This window comes from Suricata suricatta, chromosome 1, assembly GCF_006229205.1.
Source record: "Suricata suricatta isolate VVHF042 chromosome 1, meerkat_22Aug2017_6uvM2_HiC, whole genome shotgun sequence".
In the NCBI taxonomy this organism is placed as follows: domain Eukaryota; kingdom Metazoa; phylum Chordata; class Mammalia; order Carnivora; family Herpestidae; genus Suricata; species Suricata suricatta.
Genome location: NC_043700.1, coordinates 175231555 through 175257799, shown reverse-complemented (window position 1 = coordinate 175257799; position 26245 = coordinate 175231555). Strand labels below are relative to the sequence as shown.

At 47.3% G+C, this 26245-nt stretch overlaps 1 protein-coding gene across 3 annotated transcripts in view; it reads right to left on the bottom strand.

The window, feature by feature from the left end:
* CCDC149 (coiled-coil domain containing 149) overlaps positions 1-26245 on the bottom strand; it is a 65997-nt gene that overhangs the window by 31156 nt on the left and 8596 nt on the right. For 2 of the 3 annotated variants that reach the window (XM_029948019.1, XM_029948029.1), the window contains exons 3-6: positions 17797-17904; positions 1859-1975; positions 906-1078; positions 93-165 (exon numbers count right to left, since the gene is read on the bottom strand). In XM_029948019.1, the coding sequence (XP_029803879.1) occupies positions 93-165; positions 906-1078; positions 1859-1975; positions 17797-17904 (471 nt within the window). The remainder of the gene's footprint in view (positions 1-92; positions 166-905; positions 1079-1858; positions 1976-17796; positions 17905-26245) is intronic. The other variant, XM_029948013.1, reaches the window with a different exon arrangement.

Below are 26245 nucleotides of genomic sequence, written 5' to 3'. Positions count from 1 at the left end.
CAGGCGTCTTTGCCACATACAAGGGAATTAAAATAGAATGGCATTTAGATGCACGGTAGTGAATCATCACTCGTGTCACCGTGACTTTCTACCTTGTACTTGGCAATGTTTGATTTCAGGAGGTTGACCTCTTCATGAAGTTGCTTTAGTCTCTCTTGAAGGTACCTAGAAAAGAAAACATCCAACTAAGGCGTGTTTGGGGGCAAGATAAAAAAAAAAAAACATGCAAGTAGGAGAGGGAAAACAAAGAAGAAAAGGACACATCCCAAGAGCCATATTTTACATAGAAGCCTTCTCACCACCAACAGGAGGAGAAAAATGCATCTTTGTGACCTCTTCTTAAATGGATGTGATCAAGGTCAAATATGCCCAAATCACAGAAACCCCACTTTAAAACAGCCTTCTGCAGAGATCCCCTAAGGGGTATTAACACAGTTTTCACATAATTCTCATCAAGATGATTCCACTGGGAAGGCAGGCAGGAAGAGGCGACACCAGACATAACATTTAGTTAGACACACACACACACACACACACACACACACACACACGCACTGAAATTTGCCTCGGGGGGGGAAAAAGAAACAGCTCCGGGAATTTCTCAATTTATTTTCTTATTCCTTTCCCCCTCCTTGATAGCAAGACCGAGCAGCTTTTGCTGGCTCCCTACCCTTCTTGGCCAGCTGGGGAGTGGGGAGCATAGAGGGAGAGAGACAAGAGAGAGAAGGGGGCACGTCTGTAGGCACACAGGTGTGTGGTGCTTCCTTTCTGACTTTTAGAACTCATACATGACATTAATATCACCATTTTAGCATTGAGACTTTCCTTCCATTGAAAGGCAACTCCCTCAAGCGTCGACAAGGCCGGAGACGGCCCCCGACACCTGCGCGGGCATGGCCACCTGCCTGTTCTCCATGCAGAGGGCATCCACGTCGATGATCCGGTTCTCATGCCCGCCCAGGATATGGTTCAGCTCCTGGTTGAGCCTCTCTACTTTGTCCTGGTAGGAAGACCGCTCCTCTTTAACATCCTGCAGCTCGTCCACGGAGGCCTGCAGGTCATGCTCCAGACACTCGATCTGAAACCAAGGAAGGGTCCTTACTCCAGATGGTTCTCAGATGTCATCTTATGGCTGGAGATAGAGCCTTCTGCTAGGGTGATTTTTGCAGAGCATATCCTGCCACCTGCACGCTATCCGACCACAAGCACCCCACGGGATAAGAGCTTAAGGGAAGGGAGAGACTTCCTGCCAGACGCTCGTGATGTCTAAGACAGGATGGGTGCGGCAACCTGGGAGCAGAACCATCCCCTGCCAAGGGCGCCACGCCCCCAAGCCAGAGGCTCGGGAGGGCAGACCAGACACTGAACAGCAGCCGGGGTCTTCCACACACATACTTCATCAAGCTTCTCCAGACCCAGAAATCATCTTCTGCTCTTCAAAACCAATGAGCAAAAGAAGGAAAGGAAATCGAGGCTCTCCTCCTCATTCCCTAACTAGGGCTCTGAACCGGTAGAGATTCTACCTGAAAAGCATCGCTCAGCATTTCGGGATACTTGCAAATTAAGGCCAGGTTGTCACGTTTTGTTCCTTCCCTGTCTATCCTGAGTTGAGGGGAGGGGGGCGTGTTTCTTGTGTTCAGGACACTGGCATCCAAGGTGGGAGGGTACACGTGCTGGAAGCCGGGACCCTGAGAGGCAGCCCGGGAACTCACAGAGAACAGAAGAGGTAAAAGCACCCATTACACCCTCCTTCTGCCTCTGACTAGCATCCCAGGCGCATCACCCTCTCTGAGAAACAGGGGGCCAGAGTCCAACGGTACAAACGCATCCCCCACTCTTAACAGACGTTAGCACTAACCTGCTCCTTAGCTCTCTCCAGCTGCCGAACCAAGTCTTCACGCTCGTGAGCCGCAAAGTGCCTCACGCCGATTTCTTCGTCTCCGAGCCTCTGTTTGGCAATTGTCATTCTCAAGAGCTGCATTTTCCATTAGTAGGGGAAGAAAGAGAGAGAGAGAGAGAGACGGATAGAATGAGAATGAATGGGTGTATATGTGTTAAAATGAATAGATCCAAACAAATACCCAAGCATAATAGGCAGAAAGTTTTGGAACTTAAGACTCTTCAAGAAACACTGAGGGGCACCTGAGTGGCTCAGTAGGTTAAACATCCGACTTTGACTCAGGTCATGATCTCACAGTTTGTGGGTTTGAGCCCCGTGTTGGGCTCTGTGCTGACAGCTAGCTCAGAGCCTGGAGCCTGCCTCAGATTCTGTGTCTCTTTCTCTCTCTTCCCCTACCCTGTTCACTCTCTGTCTCTCAAAAATAAGTAAATGTAAAAAAAGAAAAAAAAAGAAACTAAGGAAAGGTGCAAGACAAAGCAATTTCTTGACGGTATCATGAATTGAACAAAATTAAATACAATATATATTGTATTTTGTACACACACTCATGTGCATGCACACATAGTAAAAGTCTAACGGGAACACGTCCTGGGCATTTGAAGAGGTAGCACTGCCACAGTGAGGAAAACACTCTGGGTCAGAGATCAAAGATTAAAGAACGGTAACACAAGGTTAGGAAGTGTCTGGGAGGGTCAGGCATGTGCCCACGCTCTGAGCACTGAGCCTACATCATTAAGGGCCTTGAGAATGGCCCCACTGATGAGCCAGTAGCCCTGCTTCTGAAAACCTGGGCTAACAACGATCCCAGACATGCAACTAGCTTTAGGAAAAAAAGAAAAAGTAGATGCACTGTCCTTCACAGAAAGCGCTAAAAAATGGGAAACAGAGTCTAACAAGAGTGGAATGGCTAGCAAACTGCGCAGCAATCAATCAGTGGGCTAGTTTGCAGCTGTTTGGAACAAGGGTGATGAACTGTGTAAGAACACAGAACATGCTTCTGATAGCACGCTATGCGGGGAGCAAAAAGCAGAAGACTAATTTCCATTTGCGGCATAATTGAAATGATACTAACTAGGAACCCACGTACAAAAGGAAAAAACGACCAAATACACCAAGATTTTTAAATGTGTCCATCTAGGTAATGGTGAGGCTGTGTACATTCTCTCTTTGGGTCTCTGTTTTCTAACTTTTTGAATAAGCACGCATACCTTTCCTAACAGACTTTTCTTTAGCTGCTTTACAATTCCTAGAGATAAAGTTCCAGTCTTCAAGATGTTATTTCCCAAAGGATCGCTGGAGAACCTAGAGCGGCTCCAGCCTCCGGAGCCTAGCTCCACGTGTAGCCACAAACCTTCCCGGAGAGCCATGATGGGCATGGTGATCCCAGGATGATCCGATGGTGCCAGAACATCCCTTCACTGCCTGTCTCAGTGCCAAACACATTGCCATTAGAGTGAGTTTTTCAAGTGATGGCCCTGCTTCCTGATGCTTCTTCTGAAAGGGTTGTAAGCCTGGTCCCCCCACCTCCCTGTAGGGTTTGTGTGCGTTGGCTTCATCAATGGATGAGATCCTGGAGACAGGTTTGGACAACCCAGCCATCAGGGGCTGCTTGGGGCATGCTCTTCCTTGTTCCAGCATGGATCTTAAGGGCTTTGTTGCTAGTAAAGAAATGGATGTTCGAGTCTCTAAAGGATTTGGTGGCAGGTGAGAGATAGAAAGGTAAAAGCCAAGGTAGAACATTAACAAGATTGAAACAAGATACACCAGCAGTGAACGCTGACAGTAATGATGCCCAAAGAAAAGCAAAGAGCATTTTCTTTTTTGTTTCATGTTTATTTATTTTTGAGAGGCAGAAGACAGAAAGAGAGAGAGCACAAGCAGGGGAGGGGCAGAGAGAGAGGGGGAGACAGAGAATTCAAAGCTGGCTCCGCACTTTCAGTGCAAAGCCCAGCACTAGGCTTGAACCCACGAACCATGAGATCATGACCTGAGTCAAAGTCAGATGCTGAACCCACTTAGCCACCTAGGTGCCCTGCAAAGAGCATTTTCATCTACTTTGGGTCCTTATTTGAAAACCACTCAGTTGAATGTGACAGACATTTATTGTGCACCTACTATGACCTAAGGCATCACCGACACTGAGCAATGCTCCAGGCAGTTTGTACAAAGAGCTGGAGGAAGACGTATGGCCTTAGGTATCCAGATGGCTGTGCTTAACGGAATCTGCTTCCAGTGGATCCTCATTCCTCGAGGGCCTGCATTTGTGAATTTGCTACTGCAAACCTATTTGTAATCTCAAAATCAACATGCATGGTGCTTCTGCGTCATGGGCAGACATGTGCAGATAAGTGCAGAGTTGCAAAAAGCGTGAATCATCCAACAGGCGCATTCCTGGTTGAGGAAGAACAAGGCAAGGTGTAGTGCCTTCTTATTTCCGTCCTCGTGCTGTGAACAAATATCCTTTTCATGGTGTATTTAGTGCCGTGACTGTTCATTCCTTCGTGGGTTTTGTTGGTGTTTTGCTATTTAAGATGCATTGTGCTGAAGGGCTGTCTAGTGTTCCTACGCACCAGAAGGCTGTGAGGCGCCTGTCGGAGAATATGTGTCAAGCATGAGTTACATACAATACGACAGGCCCCAAGTTCAATGTTAAAGAATTAACACTGTAAACTAAATAAGGTGGCTTTAAACAGAAGCACACAGAAATGATTAAAAAAAAAACCAAACCATTGTGGCCAGAGGCTCAAAGGAACCTAGTCTAGTGTCTCCCCTAGGAGCGATGGTTCCGTATTTACTAATTCCCTGTTTGTAGAGAATTTAGAGGGCAGAACAATAGCAAATAATGAGAATCGCGTGTATTAGGGGAAGCGGAGTTTCCGGCGAACTGGTTAATTCAGCGGAAAGCTGGCCTGTGAAGCCATCTTTTACATCACACAGCTCTGTGCCTGGGAACTTTCGGAACCCCGGGTGGGCATACAGAAAGACAAACAGCTAACCAAACGGGAAACATTTCTCAGAGCAAAGGGTCTAGGAGCAAGAAGGCTTGTGCCTTTTTTGGCCTGAGGCAACAGGCGGCCTTTGACCCAGCTTCGGAGGAGGTGCTTCTCTAGATGTGTGAAAAGCCAGGCTGACAGCCTGAACTTTAAGTAATAGAACACTACAGTGGTTTTCCGTTTGCAGTATGCTTCACTGAACACCTAATTTAGAAGCACACAATTATGTTTGCTTAATGCCAATTAATTATTAAACATGTTTATTGAGATCTGACAGCCATATAAGAGAGTCATCTTTTATACGCCGGATGCCTGTTAAGCTTCAATAAATATGTTAACAATCATTTGGTGTTTAATATGCATACAATATTGTGTATTAAATTGCAGGGCTGAAATGGTTGAAACATTTGGTTTTTTAAAGTGAGGTCCATGGGGTGCTTGGGTGGCTCAGTCAGTGAAGTGTCCGACTTTGGCTCAGGTCATGATCTTACGGTTCATGAGTTCGAGCCCCGCGTCAGACTCTAGGCTGACAGCTCAGAGCCTGGAGCCTGTTTCAGATTCTGTGTCTCCTTCTCTCTCTGACCCTCCCCTGCTCACGCTCTGTCTCTCAAAAACAAATAAATGTTAAAAAACATTTTTTTTAAAAAGGGAGGTCCAAACGTAATAGCTGGATCATTAGTTGGTCTGAAACTCAAGTGCAAGGGGCCTAAGGAGGGGATTGTGATAGGGATGCCAGAGGAAGAGTTCTCCCGCCTTCCAGGGTGCTAGGCTCGTGGGCTCTGCGGTCCGCCTTGGTTGGGGTCTGGGTCCTGGCTTCGCAGTCCGCTAGCTGTGCAACCTTGACACCGCCCGAACCTCCTGGGGCTGCAGTATCTTGTGCTGAAACAACACAACAGTAATAGTACAGCTTGCGTTGCTATACGCATGCAGTGAGAAGGAACAGAGTTGCTTTAGGTGAGTGTTTCACTTAGGGGCTCAAACACACGTCCTTGGCAAAAAGAGAAGAGGAAGAAAAAAGAGGAGGAAGAGAGGATGAGAGAGAAATAAGTTTTAAGTTGGGTGACTACCCACCTCCTGTCAAAGTCCCGGACAGAGGGAGGCGGGGGAGTGCCTGATAATACATTCAGGCACAATCGCCTTGTTCCTCTGCATACATAACACCCTGTTCGGAAACATAAATGCCATGTGCCTGAACTTGATGGACAATTTCAGGGACTATGGGGAGGGGCTGTGGCTAGACACAAGTTTTTGCTACTCACAGGCTGACTTCGGAACCTAATCCTGAGAGAGGATGGGATTTCTCTGTGATACTTAGCACGGCCCCGTAACATCAGAAGTGTGCAAGAAGTGTTAGCTGTTATTACGATTATTACGAGTGTCATTGTCATCCTCCAGGTGAGTTTACCCACACGCTCGTGGGCTGGGGAAGTCCAGTCTTTCCTTCAAGCTGGAGGAAGTGGGACTCCGGAGCCAACCTTATCAGTACACTGCAGGCAATGATGTTGATTTCCCACCTTGGAAATGGCTATTTTGTTGCAACTACTCAGGGCACTTAACTCTCCCAAACCCCCCTGCCAGCCTCCCTGAGCCAGCCCCCGAAGTGGATTGCTGCTCTGCAAGGTGCATGCCTGCCACCAAAAGATGTATTCATTTGCTGATTTAGATGGAAATAAAGGTTTATGAATGAATTATGGGTGTGAGTCGTCAGCCTGTGGACGAGAAGCAGCTGCAGCTGGGATGTGGCTGGGGACGTGGCCACAAAACCATATGGTAAAATGACTCTTGGGTGCCCTTTCCCCACTCTGCCCACTGGGTCTGATTCCTCCGCCAGTGAGACGCCCTTCAAACTCTGGTCGTCCTTCCAGTCGGAGCGACTCACTCTTTTCCGTGATCTCTTCTCAGGCTTCAGCCCTATGGCCCTCCACATCCTCTCCTTACCCAGTTTTCACTTGCCCGAATCCGTTTCCTCCAAAAGACAGGAAGAGGTAGCCAGAGGCAGGCGTGGCTGCCGTTTCTGGGTGTCACCCATGTTCAGATCCAGATGCTGCTAATCCTCGCCATGCACCCTTAGCAAGTCACCCAACCTTTGCTGGGTCCCAGGGGACATCTGTTGTTGTTGTTTTTTAAATGGGGATTGTCTCACTGCATCCAGGCTGCAGACCTCCATAGACTGGCGGCTTATACACAACAAACATTTATTTCTTGTGGTTCTAGAGACCACGAGTCCTGGATCACGGCGGAGGCAGGCTTGGTGTCTGCTTCCTGGTTCACAGATGACCATCTTCTTGCTGTGTCCTCACGTGGTGATGGAGATGACAGAGCCGTGGGGGCCTCTTTTATAAGGACACTGGTCCCGGTCAGGAGGGCTCCACCCTCATGACCCAATCATGTCTCAAAAGCCCCGCCTCCCAATACCATCCCATTGACGGTTAGAATCTCAACATATACATTTTGGATGGCGGAGTGGGGGGGAAGGGAGGGGGACACAACTATTCAGTCTGTAATATTTGTAATAGTCCATCCCTGATTCCTTAGAATTCATGTTCTTTCACATATGTAATATATTGATTCCATCCCAGCAGCCCCCAAAGTCTTAACTCATTCAGGCATGAACTCTAAAGTCCAAAGCCTCCTTAAAATCAGATACGGGTGAGACTCCAGGTATGATCAGACATGAGACAAACTCCTCCAACTGTGAGCCCATGAAACCGGACAAGCTATGTGCTTCCACGATACAACGGAGGGACAGGCACAGGCTAGACATTCCCATTCCAAAAGGGAGGAACAGGAAGGAAGAAAGGGGTGACAGGTCCAGGTGACCCAATGGAGCAAACAATGTTAAAGCTTAAGGCTCAAGGATAATCCTTTCTGGCTTGATGCTCTGCCTGTGGACCCAATGGGATGGCAAGTCATTCCTGTGACCCTGTGACTTGGTGGGACAGCCCCCAGTGCCTCTCTGCTGACCCTGCAGTTCTTGGAGGCCCCATGCTCTATAACCAGGTGTAGGCTGCTGTGAACTCCAGGTCCCCACACACCAGGGAGACGTGGTGACCTCCAATTTGCCTTCGTGGTCATTCTCCCATTGTTGTGAAGAACAGCATCTGGCCTCTGCCCAAGATGGCTGATCAGGACTAATCTTATCAAATGGTCACCTGGCCACATGCTCAGTCGTCTCTCTCTCTCTCTCTCTTTGGCAATATAGACAGGCTGAGGACTGTCCAAATCTTTAAGTTCTGGTTTAGATGGAAATATACATTTATGAATGAATTTTTGCTTAACAATTTCATCTTCAAATCATTTCTCTCTTGTTATATTTTATAAGCAATCAGGAAAAACCAAGCCATGTCTCTGACGCTTTGCTTAGAGGTCTCAGCTAAATATCCAATTTCATTGCTCACAAGTTCTACCTTCCATAAAACAATGGATTCAAACACGGTTTAGCCAAGTTCTTGGCTACTTCAAAACAAGGAAGGCCTTCCCTCCAGTTTCTAATACGCCCTCCATGGCCTTCATTGTCTGCATTTCCACCAACCTTCTGCTCAGGATTACTTTGGCATTCTCCAGGAAGATGCAGGCTTTCTCTGCAGCTCTCCCCTTTTCTTCCTGAGCCGTCACCAGAATCGCCCTTGGTGGTCCATTCACAGCAACGTAGGCGCTCGCTAGCACACACCTGCAAACTCACCCAGCCCTACCCATTACACAGTTCCACATTCACTTCCACATCTAGATGTTCATCATAACAACAGCCTACTTCTTGGTACCAATTCCTGCCTTGGTCTGTTCGCACTGCTCTAACAGGAGGCCACAGTGTGGGAGGCCTGTGAACAACAGGAGCGCATTTCTCATAGTTCTGGACGCCAGGAAGCCCAAGCTCCAGGCAGGAGGGGATTTAGTTTCTGGTGGGAGCCTGCTTCCTCATTCACAGATAGCCATGTTCTGGCTGTATCTGCAGGAGGCAAAAAGAGCTCTTTGGGGGTCTCTTTTATGAGGGCATTAATCCCGTCCATGAGTGCCATCTTAATGTGCTCATCCCCCAAAGGCCCACCTCCAGATCCCATCATATTGAGGGTTAGGTTTCAAAATATGAATTTTTTGGGGGGGAACACCTTCAGTTTATAGTAAGGATAAGAGCTATTTTGTAGATACGACAGCTACATACGTCTGCCCATCCTGCGCACTGCACAATGCCAGCTCTGGGTCGGGGGAGGGGGTAGGGGGTCTCTATCCCACAACATGAAGACACAATGCAATTATCATGGCTGATGTAACTCTCCAAAGAGCTTTAAGAGTATAATCCCCAGCCTGAGCTGGGACGGGTACAGTTCTGATGCAGCGACTCTCCGTTTGCCCGGGGTGCCCGATGGTCAGATGACAGAACTGCTCACAGGAAGTGGAGGCTGGCCCTTCCTCACCCCCAGCTCCGTGACTGTGGCAAATAACACACTTAGGGAGAGGTCAGCGCCGCAAGGCACTTGGGAAACATTCACCTGGCGTGGTGCTGTGCAGGGCGGCCTGATAAACAAGGCCCTGCCTATCTTTACTTTTCCTGTTGGTTTTCTCCATATGCTCTCCAACTGCCCCCTGACCTTTTGAAATACTCTCGATAAAACTGGACATAATCCCTTAAAAAGGCTCCAGTAGGCAACTCTTTTATGTATTATCAGAGTCCAAATTCCTTGATCTGTATGACAATCCAGTTCTAGCTTTAAACAAAAAAATTCTGTCACTAAATATATATATATATTTTTTTTTTTCACTGTCTTCCTCCCAACACTATGTATATCAATATCTCCCAGTTAGCCAGCACCCAAGGAGAGCACCCAACAACGTGGTAGACGCTTGTCTTATGCATCATAGCTTCAGTGGCTCTTCACAGCCCTGGAGCAGACGCCGAAGATTTTAGTGGGATGATGAGGCATGACATGAGGACGTGAGCGGCTCCCATCTGCCTCCTGACTCCATCTCCAGCCACTTTCCTTTTCTAACTGTGCTCCAGCCTGGCTGGCTTCCTTTCAATGCCTTCAACACACAGGCCGGTGCCTGCCTCCGGGCCTTTGCACATCCTCTTGGTCTGTCCCAAACCTACTCCTTTCTTCTTTCTCAAGTCTCAAATCAAATGCCATGCCCTCTGTGAAGTTTTCCAGTGATACCACTGCTGGAGCTGTTCACCCCTACATGGCTCTCCCTCACACCCCCTGCCCCACTGTCTTCATTGTACCCACTGTCTTCATTGTACGTGCCAGAGATGATCTTGCTTGCGCCTTCCCTACCATCAGCTCTGCCCTATCACACACACTGGAATACCCAGCACCCAGGGTGACGTCTGGCTAACCCCAGGGGTCCTCGAATATTGCTTTGTTCAATGCTTCTCACAAGTTCAGGAGACAGACACTGTCGTGTCCCTACAGGAAGGATCCTTCCCCCCCCCCCCCCCCCCCACCCCGCCACCAGAGAGGCTGACACAGGCTGTGAGGCTGAGGTGCCCACTGGAGCCCATGCTCCGGTCAGTGGGCCACAGTGCCCGCTCTCCGAAGATTTTAGTCTCCTCAGATCTAGAGCAAACACAGGTGAAGCCCTTCCCAGCCTAGGTGCTTACACACATGAACCTAGTTAACTCCGACGGGCCCCCGGTGAGGTCCTGTGTATCCCCACCTTCACATGGGGTGAGGTGACCTGCCCACATTGCCACTCTTGTACACGGCAGGGCCGGGGGTCAGCCCCAGCTGGCAGCCTCGGGTTCGGAAGTTGATGCGGTGCTGGCTCTCTCTACAACAGCTAAGACAACCGTTGCACAGGGTCCCCCAACGGAGCCTGTTCTGTGTCAAGTGTTTGTATTACTTTTCATCTTGGATTCTCCTAAGAGGTGCAATGGCCTCCTTGGCAAGACACTATCATCCCAAGCTTTCTCCTGCCTCGGGCTTCTGCACCTCATCCCTCGGCTACGTGACCACCTCCCACCCCACGCCCTTCACATGGGCATGTGAGCAGATATGCCTTCCCCGACCACCCGGTATAAACAGTGCCCCCTTTCTGCCCAGGCTGTACTCCACAGCGCTCTGACATCTCATTCTGTAGTCCATCAAATATAAAACACCATCAACTCTGAAGACCCACCATGATGTGCCTCTAAAGAAGAATGAAAACTGTCAGTCGTAACAACACGATACCGCTGACTGTATATCAGAGCTGTTCAAATGTGAAAAGCTGCAACTCAGAATCTGAAATACAGTGTATTTGTTTATTTGGTGACTGTTCATCTCTCCCTACTAGAATGGAAGGCTCGTGGAAGCAGGGACTCCCTATTTGCTGCCCTGTCTTTGGAGCATATAGTTGGGTCCTCAAAACGAGGTGTTGAAATGACTTGAACTGAACCCTCCCCGGCAAGGCCAGTACTACTGGTATCTCCACCGTCCACATGAGAATAAGTGTGACACAGAGAAGTCAAGCAACTGGCCCGAGATCACACAGTTAGGAAGCCCCTGAATTTCCTTCAGACACTTCCGCACAGATTAGCCTCGGAGACACCATCTTTTTTTTTTTTTATGTTTTTTATTTATTTTTGAGAGTCAGAGAGACAGCACGAGCAGGAAAGGGTAAGAGAGAGTGGGAGACACAGAATCTGAAGACAGGCTCCAGGCTCTGAGCTAGCTGTCAGCACAGAGCCCGATGTGGGGCTCGAACCCATGAACCACGAGATCATGACCTGAGCCGAAGTCAGACACTTGACCAATTGAGCCACCCAGGCGCCCCTCAGAGCCACCATCTTTATAGAGTCCCACCAAGCAGTTTTAAGTCTGGTTCAGTATCTTTGTAGTTCAGTGTAGTTTGGATACGGTGGACTGGAAAATGAGACAGCTCTCTACTAAAGAGTAACAACAAAGGCACGGTCTACGGGATGATTGTTCAAAACCAATGGCCAAAGGGCCACCCAAGCTCCTCGCTCATATAAGGCAGCAGGGGTTCAAATACAGTCTCTGAGACCAAATGTGTCTACTTGATCTGACAGAAAAACATGAGGGAACCTTGAACATGAGGGAATCAGCTGTTGCTGAACTGAGTGTCGCCTCCAGTTCACATTCAAGATCCCAGTTAGAGCAAGATATGCTGGGGCCGAGGCAGGTCAAGGGCTCCTATCACGCAGCTTAATTCTTTGTAATTAATTTCTATAATGCCCCAAGGCAAGAGCTTTCCATTAGCGTGCTCTCTGCGTTTGGGTTTCCTACGGCCTAGGACATCGCTCTGGTCCTCTGAAGCATAAAGAGGAACAGGTTACAAAGAGCTCTCTGGTTCCTCATCCCGGACCATTACAAACAGCCACAGCTGAGCACTCTGTTGTTTTTTAAAACAAAGTATACTTTAATTAGTCACCTGCATGCTCATTGGTCTGTCTTTATTGGCTCGTGGCTTTGACTTAATTGGTTTGCTCTCTGAATCCATCCAAGAGTCCCACGTCAATAGAGGTATGTTCACAGAAGGGCTCTATATTTTTATGGTGCCAACGCCAGATAAAACAGAGGTGCTTAAAGGCCGTCAGCTGGTGTAACATAAAGCTCATTACTAAGGGCAGAACCTTGTGTCTATGCAATATGACAAACAGCTAAATTTAAAGCGGCCAGCGGGGGCCCAGGAAATGTGGATGCAGAACACTGCTGGGCGCCACTGTCCACCTGCATCTCCTCGCTCATGCGCACTCACACTGCGTTACTGTTCTGCACCCGAGTGCCATGATCTATAAAATGAAGAAAAATAAAAGCAAATGGACAAGAAAACCACGTTCTCCCCAGGAACCTGAGTTCTTGTTCCTGGCATATTCTCTTAGGTGTTTACCCTACAAGGGGCACAAGAACCCCAACGACCAGGAGCTCTGCACCAAAGCAGTAATGCTTGGTGCTGGCAAAGTCCGGGGTGGCTCCCAGAAGTGCTGAGTTTTGGGGATCCACCTTCCAGATGCCATGCTCTGGAACATACCATGGTTTCTGTCTCCACTGGGAGGCACGTACACAGTGCACTGGGAGCCGTGGGTCAACAGAAAGGAAGACGCTGAGCTTCCTGGTAGAATACTTGCAAAAAAAAAAAACCTGTCAGCCAATCTGGCCCCGGGTCGTGCTAAGTTACCAGCAACACTTGCTCTTCATGGAACACTTTACTGGGTGCCACACCCTTTACAAACACGGAGTGTAACACACACACACGTTAAATCTCACTGCCCTGATTTCTTTTCTTCCCAGCACTAACCACTGTCCGATGATCTTGCATATTTTATTTTCTTACTGTATGTCTCCCCATCTAGAACATGAGCTCTACAAGAATGGGGGCCTTAACTTTCTCATTCCTTGAAGTATCCACAGCTGCTGGAACATCAAGCAGGATGGAGCAATTCCCCAATCACATACTGATGAATAAATGATAAAACCAAACAACAGTTCTATGAGGGGTATGACTACTCCCATTTTCCAGATGAGGCAACTGAGGCCAGGAGAGAAAGCTGACTTGCTCCAGGCCCTAAAACAATAACTGGCAGAGCTAGAAAATAAACCTGCGCCTCATAGTTTCCAAAGTTGGACCCCTTGGACTGTATTTCTTGACACCACTAGACAGTGGCAAGGCGGGAGCTGGCCTTTCTAGGAGGGCCGATCTTTCCAACTGCCAGCTCAGTGCCTTCGCTTTGGTGGCCTCGTTATTTGTCCTGGAAACTGGCAAAGCACGCTCAGGCAGGCTAACTCTCTTAGAGAGCTGGTCTACCAGCTATCCAATCCAACTGTGCTCTGCTGCATTAGCCGACTGCCTCTCACTAATCCTTAAGTTCTCAGAGAACCCCTCCTTCCTCCTGGCCCCCTCTCTCTGAATCCACTCTTTTCTTAATGCTCAGAAGGGAAGTAGGCAGACCTCTGAGGTGAGAAGGAAAGCTCTGTTCGCACAGCAGGCTGCTTTTTTAGACGGGAGGCCCCGGCATCGTCTGGCTCTTTCCTCATCAGGAGACAGACGGACACACTGGGAGCCCAGGGCACTCTACCACCCATGAAAAGCCTTTCCCAGGGTGATCTGCGGGAGTATGAGGCCTCCCTTCTCCACGTGCTTCCTCTTTCCTCATTAACCTTTCAGAACTAGAATTATCAGGGAAATGGAGGGTGTCTGCTAGGTTTCCCTTTTCACACCTTTCTTCAAGCTCCGATGAGGGGTTTGCATCCATCCAGGGGCCCCAAGAAATTCTTGGGCACAGGTCAGAGAGACGGCAGGTGGTGTTTGATCAGGGGGCCCCCACCCTATCACAGAATCCCCCACCCTCTCAGCCCCATGGGAGGGCTAAGCTGCTTCTAGGCCAGGGGTGGCAACAAATCTTTCAAGAGGCTGTTTGAAAATGCTTTATGGCACATAGGGTTACAAGGCTCTAGCTGAACAAATGGAAAAATTAGTCTACCTTAAAATATCCAAAGCAAGTAATTTCCTATCACCTTGTTTCTTAAATGTACTTAACATCTAGAATCTGGGCTTCCCAAAATATGCATAAGGGTCATCAGTTAAAATGGCAACTTGGAGATAAAAATCCTCTACTCTAACAGTTGCTCATAAAATGATGCCATGGGCCCTTCTGTTTGGAATTGGGTGGGGGGAGGAGTCAGGAGTCCAACAGCAGTTACTGAGAGTTCTTGATTTTAATGGGCCTGAGCCGGCCTCCGCGCAGGATTCTCACCCTGAGCCCACCATGGCTCAGCCCCAGACCCTCTGCTCTCTCCACCAGGGTTTCCCCAGGTCTCGTACCTGGGGTTTGGTTTGGTGAAGCTTTTACTCAGATGAAACAGTGTGCTTTTCTCCAAATTTCTAAACTGTCACCCCACCATCAGAGTTACTGATGACAACCAGGGCTAGTTTTCTCAGTCTGCATATTCTCTTGTATTCTTTTTCCTTTTTGTCTTCCTATTCCGCTTCCTTGAACCTTAGTGCTCTTTTCATTCCCTTCATTCATTTTATTCATTCACTGGTTCATTTATTCCACTCCATTCCTTCAATAAAGATTTATTAAATACTGTTTATGTATCAGGAACTAGGAGCACTAATTCTTAGCGATACTGCAGAATGCCAGTCAGGAATTCAGCCTGCAAAGAGTTTTCTCTTGGAAGTGAGGGTGTCACATAAGAGTAAGCAGAGGGGAAAAAGCAGAGCCCTGTGGGCATGCACAGGACCTGCCCCTAAGAGTCGAAGAAGGCTACATTTAACTTAATACCTAAAAGATGAACAGGAGTTTGTGAGGGAAGTAAAAGGGAAGAGCATCCCAGACAGAGCAAGTAGCAGGTGCAAAGGCCCTGAGTCACAAGGCAGTATAGCTCAACAAAGGGACTGAAATTCGTGCTGCTGAGCTGAAGCATGAGGTGACTAGTGCCAAGAGATGTGGCTGAAGAAATCAGTAGGGGCCAAATACTGGAGGGCCTAGCCCACCATGGCAAGGAGGTTGGACTGGATTTGGAAGGCAATGGAAAACTTGGAGCAGCTTGTGACATAATGAACTTAAAAAAAAAAGGGTTAACCCACTCTTCCCCACGCACCTAGGAACAGGGACCTCTGAATTTCCCAAGATGCCTGGTGTCATTATTGAATGAGTAATCTGGCCCTAATGCTGACGACTGGGGGTGGGGGTGGGGGGGAAGGTGGCTATGACTCACAGGGATCTGAAAATAAATCAGCCCTATAACTTTAGATGCACATGAGAATAAATGGAATCTCTGGGGCTCGCTGCAATTGTCTTTTTGGAGGAGGAGAGGCTGGATACTGAGGTAGGGGGTCTGTTGAACATTATAACATCTTTCCCGCACCTTTTGGCAGGCAGATTACTTCACAGGCCATGAATATGAGTCACTATACTCCAAACCTTGGGCATGAAAATAAAGCTTGATAAATGTGTCCGGCTACCGGAATAAAGGCCCAGAGCACAAACAAATCACCAAGTTTGGACTGTGCCAATGCAAAAGGGGCTCCAGTCCTGTGCTCAGTGTTGCACACGCATGCACGTACACACGCCGAGCCCTGCACACACTCACACATGCGTACATACACACCCACACACACACACGCCCTCCCTTTTCCTTGAAATACCAGGTGCAAACATCGACCCCCTAAAATACCACATGTCTAAAAGGTGACAAAACTAAAAGTGACCAAAAGATAAGCAGAAGTATATTTAGGAAAGTTGAGGGAGGGGGTAGCTAATGTAAGGGGTGGGGGGAGAAATAAAATAAGAAAAAAAATCAAGAAGGACCACGAATCTAAAAATCACATCTTCAAAATGTTTTAGTATTCCATGGATTTATCATGTCTCCCAAATTCCTGTATATTCTTATGGGTTTAAAGGAAACTATTAAACACATCTCATTTTATTCTCTAGAAAACCCTGTCCTGCTGTGACCACTTGAGGAAGTGACTAAGAGGGTCTGGCCTTCAATTATGGACCAAACACCTAGGTTAAAGAACTTAAATCCTTTTAATGGTGAATAAAACCACACCAGAGGCCTGACTAGCTTGTCCAGTGTTAATTAGAACCCTTCTTTAGGTATTGTCTCCCACCCCCAATTTCATGACCCAGAATAGTAAAGCCTAAATTTTCAAATATATGTTAAATCCAAGAGGTTTCAAAAAGAAAAAAAAAAAACCTTAAAGGCAGATTAAGTGGAGATGAGCCTACAGAGGAAGACTTTCCACTTGGGCCTCAGACTGAGCCTCTCGAGGCAGCAGCAGCATAAAACCCTCTCTGTTTTGTTATGAAGAATTCTCTGGAGGGGCTCCTGGGTGGCTCAGTGGGTTTAGCACCCAACTGTGGCTCAGGTCATAATATCATGGTTCATGAGTCCGAGCCCCACATCAGGCTCTGCACTGATAGAGCCTGCTTGGGATTTTCTCTCTGTCTCTCTGCCCTGTCCCACAAGCTCCCTCTCTCTTTCTCTCTCTCTCTCTCAAAATAAATAAATAAACTAAAAAAAAAAAAATTCTCTAGACAACCCAGACACTTCGTGCATTTATTTTTTTAATGAGCCAGCATCTTTCAAAATGGCGCCTTCCAATAACCAACAACTCCCAACAACAGCGAATGCCACCACTGTTGTCACAGAAATTTGGTAACATTTAAGAGACATTTCCCAAGAAAGCACTCCCTGCCACGCTGTTTTCATGAGTGAAACCCCAGTGGCCATCTCTATCAGGAAAGCTGCCTCTGGCAAGGAGCTGAAAATCAATCTATTGTGGCAAAACAGAAAATTATTTGCGGGCTTGGGGGGGGGCACAGAATTAAACTTTGATAGTTTCTCTTCCTTTCTCTCCGTTGTACTTTTGTTCATAGCTTCTGCTGGGAGAGGGAGTGCACACATTCAGTTTGGAGTTTATGAGTTCATATTTTATAATTAACGTTGCCAACAGGGGAGTTTGATTAATACCACGCAGTGGATTTTGAGCAATGTTCCATACAAATTGCCAAATTTAGCAATAAAATAAATTGGTTATGTGAACATAATTAGTAGGATGACTACTTAAAATTCAAAACTGAATGTGAATAATTCCAAATCATCTGAGCCACAAATCCATTATTTGTGTAGAAAGGGGAAAGTATAGCGTTTGGGGTTTTTATTTTGCCCTCAACTGCAATGTTATTCACCACCAAGCTGAACATAATGAAACTTCCATAACGGGTCGTGGCAATATTTTAGAGCAACCCAGAAGCACGCACATACGCGTGCGCGCACACACAAAGGCAATGTAATAAAGATAAGAAATGCTAAACTGTGAATTTTCATTGCAAATGTAAAAATCTATAACAAATTTTTCAGCAAATGCTGCACTACATTTTTCTGATGTGCTCTATATAAACTTCTAGCGCACAATTACACGGCACAGCTTTTTCCCTTTAAATATTCACGGTACCTTATTGTCACCCTGGACTTCTGCAAGCCTTTGCTGAAGTTCTTTAATTTCTTCTCCCAGATGTTTATTTCGGTCCTGAGAATCTCTCAGTAGCTGTGCAAGATTAGCCTGGAAATATCAACATATTATGAAATACGTTGAGAAAACACAGGACTGGGTAAATGAGGGGCTCGGTGAGGCTCACAGAGGCTGGCGTCCAGGCTCAGCACCGCCACACAAAGCCCATTAGGGTAAATGCTTAAGTGAATGCAGCAAGTGTACAAATCAAGCCAGTACAGCTGCACGGAGGGAGATGAAGTTGGCCGTGAACCTGGACATGGGGATGGCTCTGTCTCCAGAAGGACTTCACAACACAAGTAACTGAGGAGTCAATCATACTTGACTGTTCAGAAAACAATTTTAAGGGTTCTGCACTCAAAATCTTGCAATGGACATAGAGGTCAGTTCTGAACGTGGAGCCAACCACACAAATTTCCTCGTTTAGGTAGTGTTCTTCCCCTTCAAATAGAACTGGTTTAATGAGCTTTTCTTTGCTGCCTCAATGTCTACGATACCAATCACGAAATGAGGCACAAGAGAGGGGTCGAGGGCTGAGCAACCACTTTAAAAACCAGGGTCCAGAGGCAACCCACCAGCGTCCTGGGCTGGTTTTCCCACCTCCTTCTTCTCCTCTAGTCCTGTTGCACCAGCTTCCGGATGTCACCCCTTCCCTAGGATGTGTCTCCGGCGCGGACCCAGATCCCTCTGGCCCACGTGGACGCCTCTCCACTCATCAGCCTCCCCGTCGCAAGCCGGCCTCATGCACACCATCACCGCCCCCTTTCCCAGAGCACATGAGCGCCTCTTACTGCACTCACGACCCTTTCATGGGGGTCCTCACGACCCTTTCATGCGGCCTGCACCCAGAGGTGCTGTCACGTGGCTGGACACTGTTGGAACTTTGCTGGCTGTGACTTGCTCTGATTCTCGCCTTGCCTACAGCGTCCTTACCTAGCCTCAGCAAGAAGACCTCAAGCCGTGGGAGGGCAGAGATTTGGCTATTTCCTCAGCATCCACGAAGGGCTCAGGTTCCCGCAAATGTTTTAAAGACTCATGATGAGTCAATGAAGGAAGGAAAAAGGGAAAGAAACAAGCAAGGAGAACATGACTCCTGGCAGGGAGTCATTCAGCAATAGTTGTACAGGGGATTTTAAAGATTATCTAGAAGATTCCTTTCATGTTATGGCTGATGAAACCCACATCCAGAAACATTAGGGGACTGGTATGACTGCTGTGGCCAAATCTCCAGAAAGCTCAGTGCTAATACTTTTGAGGGGCCCCTGGCTGGCTCAGTCAGTACTTGTGACTCTTGATCTCAGGGTCATGAGTTCAAGACCCACATGGGGTGTGGAGCCTACTTAAAAAAGAAAGAGGGGTTGGGGAAGAGAGAGAGAGAAAGAAAGAGAGAGAGAGAAGGAAGGGAGGGAAGGGAAGAGGAAAGGAGGGGAGGGGAGGGGAGGGGAGGGGAGGGAAGAAAGGAAAGGAAAGAAAAAGAAAGGAAAGGAAAGAAGGAAGGGGAAGGAAGGAAGAAGAAGGAAGAAAGAAAGAAGAAAGGAAGGAAGGAAAGTTGGTTTAAAAAATGCTAATACTTATGAAAATACTCAATTATGTCAGGTACTTTTAAAAAGGGAATGAAGGTGAGGGAATATGAAGATTAAACCCTGGCTTGCCCCCCCCCCCCCCCGACTCTGCACTCTAGCTCATTTCCCATGTCCTACTGCTAGGGTATCAGGTTGTCTCTGCCCTCAGGGTCTCCCCGACTCCAGTTCAGCTCCCCGCCAAGCTCCCCCCCTCGCTGTTCCCGAGCATATCAGGCTTGCTCCCATCCCTGCACTGTTGCTCTGTACTCTCTGATGGGAATGCTCTCCCTCCAGAACACCCCTTGGCTCCTCCCTCTCTCACTGTCTTCAAGTCTTTGTTCAAAAGCCTCCTGGACCACTCAACCTAACACTGCAATCTGCTCGCTTCCACCCTGATCTTCCAAGCCCCTTCCCCTACACTATTTTTTTCATTCATAATCCAAGCCACCTCTTAACACACCATGTAATTTATGTCATGGATTATTGCCGACTACTTATTTCCTGCCTCCTTCTCCCTACAAAGACAGAAGTTCCATGAAGGGCAAGGAACCCGGTTCTCTGGGTAGATCTACCCCAAGCACCTAGTAGATGCGCCATAAATATTTTCTAAATGAGAGACAACATGCTGAGTCTGGAGGTTGTGGTCTCAGCCTGGGGGGATCTAGACTAACAACAATACGTACCAACACTGAAGCCAGTACTAAGCACAGAGCCCTCCATGAAAACGGGACTCACCCCCACTGGCTGGATCTAACCAAGCCCTGTGTTACTCCACAATGCGATCTAATTTCCAACCACATACGTGCAAAGCTCATATTTTATAATAACTGCATTCTGATTTTCCCAGATTTCCATTCTTACCAGGAAAATTCCCATCTTATAGGTGAAAGACAAAAAGACGAGAGATATGATGACCAATTGACTATTTTTGGAAATTTGTGGAAATCAGACAGATGAAGCTGGATCCCAGTCCTGCCACTTACCTGGGTTCCTCAACCTCTTGAGTTTCCCATCTGTAAGTGTAGCTAACCAAACATATGTCATGTGACCCCTAAACTGAATAACGAACATAGGACACCTACCACAGTGCTTGGCAGAGTAGGTGCTGGGTAAAGGGTGCTCAGACCTCCAACTGTGCCCGTCCAGTGGCTCCAGCTCAGCCACTCGGTGGACAGCTGGGTAGACATGGCCGAACGCCTCCTCAGACACAATCGGCTCCTTTGTGATCCTGCCCCTTCACTGTTCCTCGTTCATCCGTTTACTTTCACGGCAAGTATTTATTGACCCCCTAGCATGGGCCATGCACTGTTTTGGACTCTCAAGATACAGCAGTGAGCAACAGGGACAAAACACCTTGCCCTTGTAAATGTACATTTTAATAGATGATATTACATTAATTACATTATATTGCAATAAAATACATAATGACCCCGGGGTTGGATGATGAGTGCTATGGTGAAAAATGAGAGAGGCAGACAGAACAGACTGTCTGAAAAAAGGGCCACATTTAAACCAAGACTTAAAAGAGCAGAGAGAGTAAGCGTGAGCCTCCCAGACAGGAGGAAACGGCACTGGCTTCCCTCTCTCCCTGTCCCATCACATCAAAGATCTCCATTAAAAAAATTTTTTTTAATGTTTCTTTTTGAGAGAGGCAGAGTGTGAGTGTGGGAAGGGCAGAGAGAGGGAGGGAGACACACAATCCGAAGCAGGTTCCACGCTCCATGCTGTCCGCAGAGCCTGACGCGGGGCTTGAACTCCCAGACCGTGATCATGACCTGACCTGAAGTCGGATGCCTAATGGACTGAGCCCCTCAGGCGCCCCAAAGGTTTCCTTTTGGTGGCAGCTCAAGGCCACAAGTACAGGCTGACCCCAAGGAGGGGCAGTGGAGCAATGATTCAATTGTTGATTTTCCTTTCCTGGCTCCTCCCCTCCGCCCACAGCTCTCCTTCCTTAGCACAAGGGTATCTCGAGCGGGCTGCCTCTCCTTTCCTTGCACAGAACCCCAGGACGTATCCCAGACATTAGCTCAGCGAACACAGTCCCTCCGCCACAGGGGAGACAGGCCCTGGGGACGGGCAGGGGGTGGTGTCTCCCTTCTGCAGAAAACACAGCAAAATTCACCTTCACGGGACCTGCCCCCTCTTAACCGGCAGAAGAGGTGCTCGGAAAAATGCTGGTGGGGCAGGGCTAGGCGATCAGGGCACACTTACCGTGATGAACACAGAGTAATGCATGGAATTGTTGAATCACTACTGTACACCCAAAAGTAATATCCCACTCCATGTTAATTATACTGGCATTAAAAGTTTTAAAAATTAGAATTAAAAATAAAAAAGGAGTATCAGTGGAAATTTAATAAAAGACCACCCCCCTATCCCTCCAAAAAAAAAATCTTTCCTTTTTGGATCAATAGCGGCTCAAGCTCCTCAGGGAGGGGCAAGACCCTGATGTTGGCAGCACCAGTAACACCCCATCTGTCAGTGGCGAAGGGCCGGTTCCCAACCTCCAACCTGACGCAGACCAGGACTGTTGTAAAATACAGTAATAACCAATTGCTAGAGAAATGAACTTCAGAAGATGTCAGGGTGAAATCCCAAGTGTTCGTTAGATTCAAGGGACATAAAATCATGCTGTCAAATTGCCCTAAGAGTTTCCGAACACCTCCTCAGTCTCTGTGCTTTGTCTCAGACCAGAAGCCAACAGCCTGTCACCTGGCGTCCTCCCTGAGCCCCACTTTGAAGAGCACTGAGCTCCAGGAGCCCTCATTAGCACGGGGCAGGTTCCTGGTACACACATCAGAGGTCCCAGTGCGACAGGAAGCCGCGGACAGGGCTGCTTTAGGAAGCAGTGACCTGCACAGCCAGTGAGGGGACAGTTATTTACCCTGTAGGCAGCTGAAAAGAAATCTACTAAAATGAAGTCAGGAATCTCTACAGTAGCTGTAGGACGGTGGCTAATGAGGAGCACACAGCCTGTAAGCTAGGTTTTTAATTTATTTTTTTACTTGAGAGAGAGTGAGTGAGTGAGCAAGGGGAGAGGAAGAGATAGAAAATTTCAAGCAGGCTCTATGCCTAGCACAGAGCCTGATGCAGGGCTTGATCTCACAACCCTGGGATCATGACCTGATCGGAAATCAAGTGTAGGAAGCTCAACTGACTGAGCCCCCAGGCACCCCCCAGCTAGGTTCTAGTAAATGTAACCCAGCTTTGAAACTGATCTCTCTGGAAGGGCCGGGTCGGGGAGGGCATTGTAATTTTACATTTCACAGTCTGAGTTTCTTGTCAACACACCTTTTTTCCCCCTGTTCAGTCTATTTAGTCCTTCTGCCTCTTCAACTCCAAAACAATAACTTTGGGAACCAGAACATGACTGCTCTGATATGGTATCTAATTCCTTGACATATACCTTAAAGAGGAAAAAAAAAAGAAAAAGAAAAGTAGTACATTTCAAGGCACTCAAAATAGAGGAGAAAAGTTCACACGAATCTTTTGACCAAAAATAACACCCATGACTCACACGCACTCACTATAACAATCCATCAGGCTAGCACGTGGCCCCTGCTTCTAATTTATCAGCTATGCAGAGCATTCCGTCTCTGTTATTGAGAAGGACTCTGTGACCATCAGTTTGCAACAGCAGCACTACAGAAAGGAAATGGCAGAGAAAGCGTGGCAGACAGGCTCACACTGGGAAGGCAAACCAAACTGAGAAATTATTTCCTCTAAAGCTCTGGGGCAGGAGGTAGCATAAACAGCTAACCATAAACAGGTTTAAAGAGAAACCTCTTTTAAAGATTCAGGTCTAGCCAGGGCCGATGTGAAAGGCTGACATTTTAGCTCTGACAATAGGGGAATGAACACAGCGGAATGTGTGGTAGGACCATGTATTGCAGTCACTCTTTCTGGCTGGAAGTTCAGTCAAACAGTGATGGAGAAGAGAAGAGAGTGAGATTTGGTGAGGACACAGCTGGGACGTTCTGCCGCACCTGCTTCAGCGAACAAGTCAACGCCCAATTACACGCGACGTCTGCGGAGCCGTGCTGCCAAAGCCAGTCCTTGGGGTGGGCGCCATGACGCCCACGGACACTCTGTCTGCACAGGGATGAGGGCCACTAATTCCAACAGTTATTGTGAAGGCAGCGAACGGTGTGGCTCTCATCCCAACCCTTCCGCCTTCGGGGGCAGAAATTCTCACCAAGGCAGAGAGTCCCATGGCTTTCTTTAAGTTCCACTGGATCCTAAGTTCTAGCTTAGCTTAGTGCCTCTACCACTAGGTCTCAATTCCCCTGTATGTGCCATAAAATACGTCAGAGCAGTTTACACTCTAGATGTAATGCATTTTTTTTTACACTTACAAGAAGTGATGGAAAGGAGATTTTTTAAAAAGTAAATGCTATGTCATTTGGCAACAACAATCACTGTTAAGGACGCTTGTTTTCAATGATCATGTGATCAACACTGGCGCCCAAGGAAGGGATTTTAGGAGACTAGTTGTAAGAACAGTCCTGGATCTTTTACACAGGGGAAAAAAAGGATCCACTATATACCATTTTTCTCCTTGGTGTAAGAAAAGAAAAGATGGATATGAAGGGAATCAGAATATCCCATTCCAAAATACTCCACTTTGCAATAAGAAACTGAAGGCAATTGAGAGTCAACAGATATAGACAGTTCCCTTCCTTCCTCCTCATGTCCTCCTAAGTGCAGGGCATAAATTTCCCTTTGTGAAGTGTCCCATATTCTTCCATACCCAGAAGAAAGCGACTCATCACCAGAGAGCAACTCATAACACGATGAGTGTGCATAAATGAATGTTACTAAAATAACTATTTGCTTCCATTAGTTTCCTCATACATTTCCCAGTCACTTTCCCACAGTTTATAATCTGTTGAAGCCCAAACGCCTTTCTTTTATTAAAATGGTATATAAGTCCCGAGTCAACTTCTTCTTTGAGTCTCACTTCTTCTGTGAACTCTCCCATTCATGTAAAATATTCATAAAATTGTATGCTTTTGTTCTTCCGTCTTTCGGTAGCTAAATTTGCAGACCCTCGTGCACTGAGCCTAAGAGGATAGAGGAAAAGCAACACAAAATAAAAGGAAGTGATACAAAGCTTGAGGTTAACCTTCTAACTTTGCACTAGCCCAGACGCTGGGAAGAACGGAAGAAGGGGAGGGACACATGTTTCCAAGTGAGTCTTTAGGTGATTCAGATCAGCAACAAGGGGGCGGGGCACATCCGGGGACAGTCCCTCACGTCATCGTCAGTCTCTGTAATTTGTTAGCTATACAGTGTTGCCGTAACCTAGCCATGGAAAAGAGTCCACAACATAATGTAAAAACGATGCGCACCAGAAAGTCCTATAACTTACTTCTCGATTGGCTGACATAGAGAACAGTAAGGAAAAGAGCAGGTGAATAGGAAAGAGCCCGAGACCAGACTTAGAAAATGCTGCTCAACAAGGTGTTAAAAACTTCAAGGCTCTGGACTCCCTTAAACCCACACCTTTGATAGGGGAAAGCACTAGGTTAAACAAGAATATATTATTTTTTTAAAAAACCAGTTTGATGAAACATCAAGTATACTTGAACGATGTGATTGATAGCAAATTTAATTGCAATTTCTACTTTGCTGCTTTGGTCTATGAAGGCTCCTGTGTTAATAGTAACAGACTGGAACTTGCTTTGCTGAGCAAGGGCCCCCTATTCATAGCAACTGCCAAAGTGATGACCTCTGCTGTAGTGACAATTTTCTTATTTACGAAAAAAAAAAAAAAAAAGAAAAAAAACCAGCCAGCCAGGGCTCACTCCATACCTATTTTCTGGCTGTGCAGGAAGCCCTCAGCAGCCTACTCCCACCTCATAATCTCAAAGCACCCACTTGCAAATGAATGTGTTTCTGGGCCCAAGGCAAACGCTCTTCAACAGATCCGGGAGGCTGCTGTTAAAATGAATGTTTGCTTTGTCTGGGCCGTTAGGATTCTGCAACTGCCGCGTAGTACGCACCCCTCCTGTAATAACTCTCAAGTTCTCTAGACTTGTCAAGCCTAAATTTCCTCAGCTATAAACTGGGGAGGTGAGGGGTGGGGTGGAAGGCGCTTTCACCTTCCTCCCAAACTCCTTGCAGGGATGCACCAGGGCTCAGAATGCAGGTGCAAGTTCCTAAGATTTGGGAGGGCTCCCACAGGCTGGACCTGCATTTCTTCCCAGTTTCCCTGGCGGAACAAGAAAGTCGTGGTGTTCAAAGAATCATGAAAAGAAACATCTCAAAGCCCTCAAGATCTCTGAAGGAACTTTTAGGTTCTGAGCATCAAACCAGGGTGCATATACAAAGTTGCTCTGATTTGCAGTCACCAGGGAACGAAAATAAGATTGACCAGGAAGACTTTTCTCCTGCAGTAAGAGACTCCTTCCCATCCCACAAAGGGCCACTCTGTGCTCTGATTTCTCCAGGGGCGGCATTCTGGCACATGTCACCTTCTAAAGAAGCCACCACTCTGCCAGGGAAGAAAGCAGAGGCTCCCCCTCTTAAAGCAGGAGGAATATCTCCCGTGATGTGTCAGCTTGAAATCAAAACAGGGGAAGAAAAAAGATGCGTTTGATTGTTTATTCAGGAGTTCGAATGGAGAAAATGTGCTGTGGTGACCCTAAAGAATCCCATCTTCTAAGAATATTAACCCAAGATAATTTAAATTCCCTTTGTCTCCTTCGGAGGAACTGCTTGTTCAACAAAAGAAAAATATTTAAAAGGCTGTTGATCTCTCACTGCAGTGCAGAGCGGTGCTCTGTGTGCAGATCCGCCTAGGGTATCAAGAAGAAGTTTTCATTTCA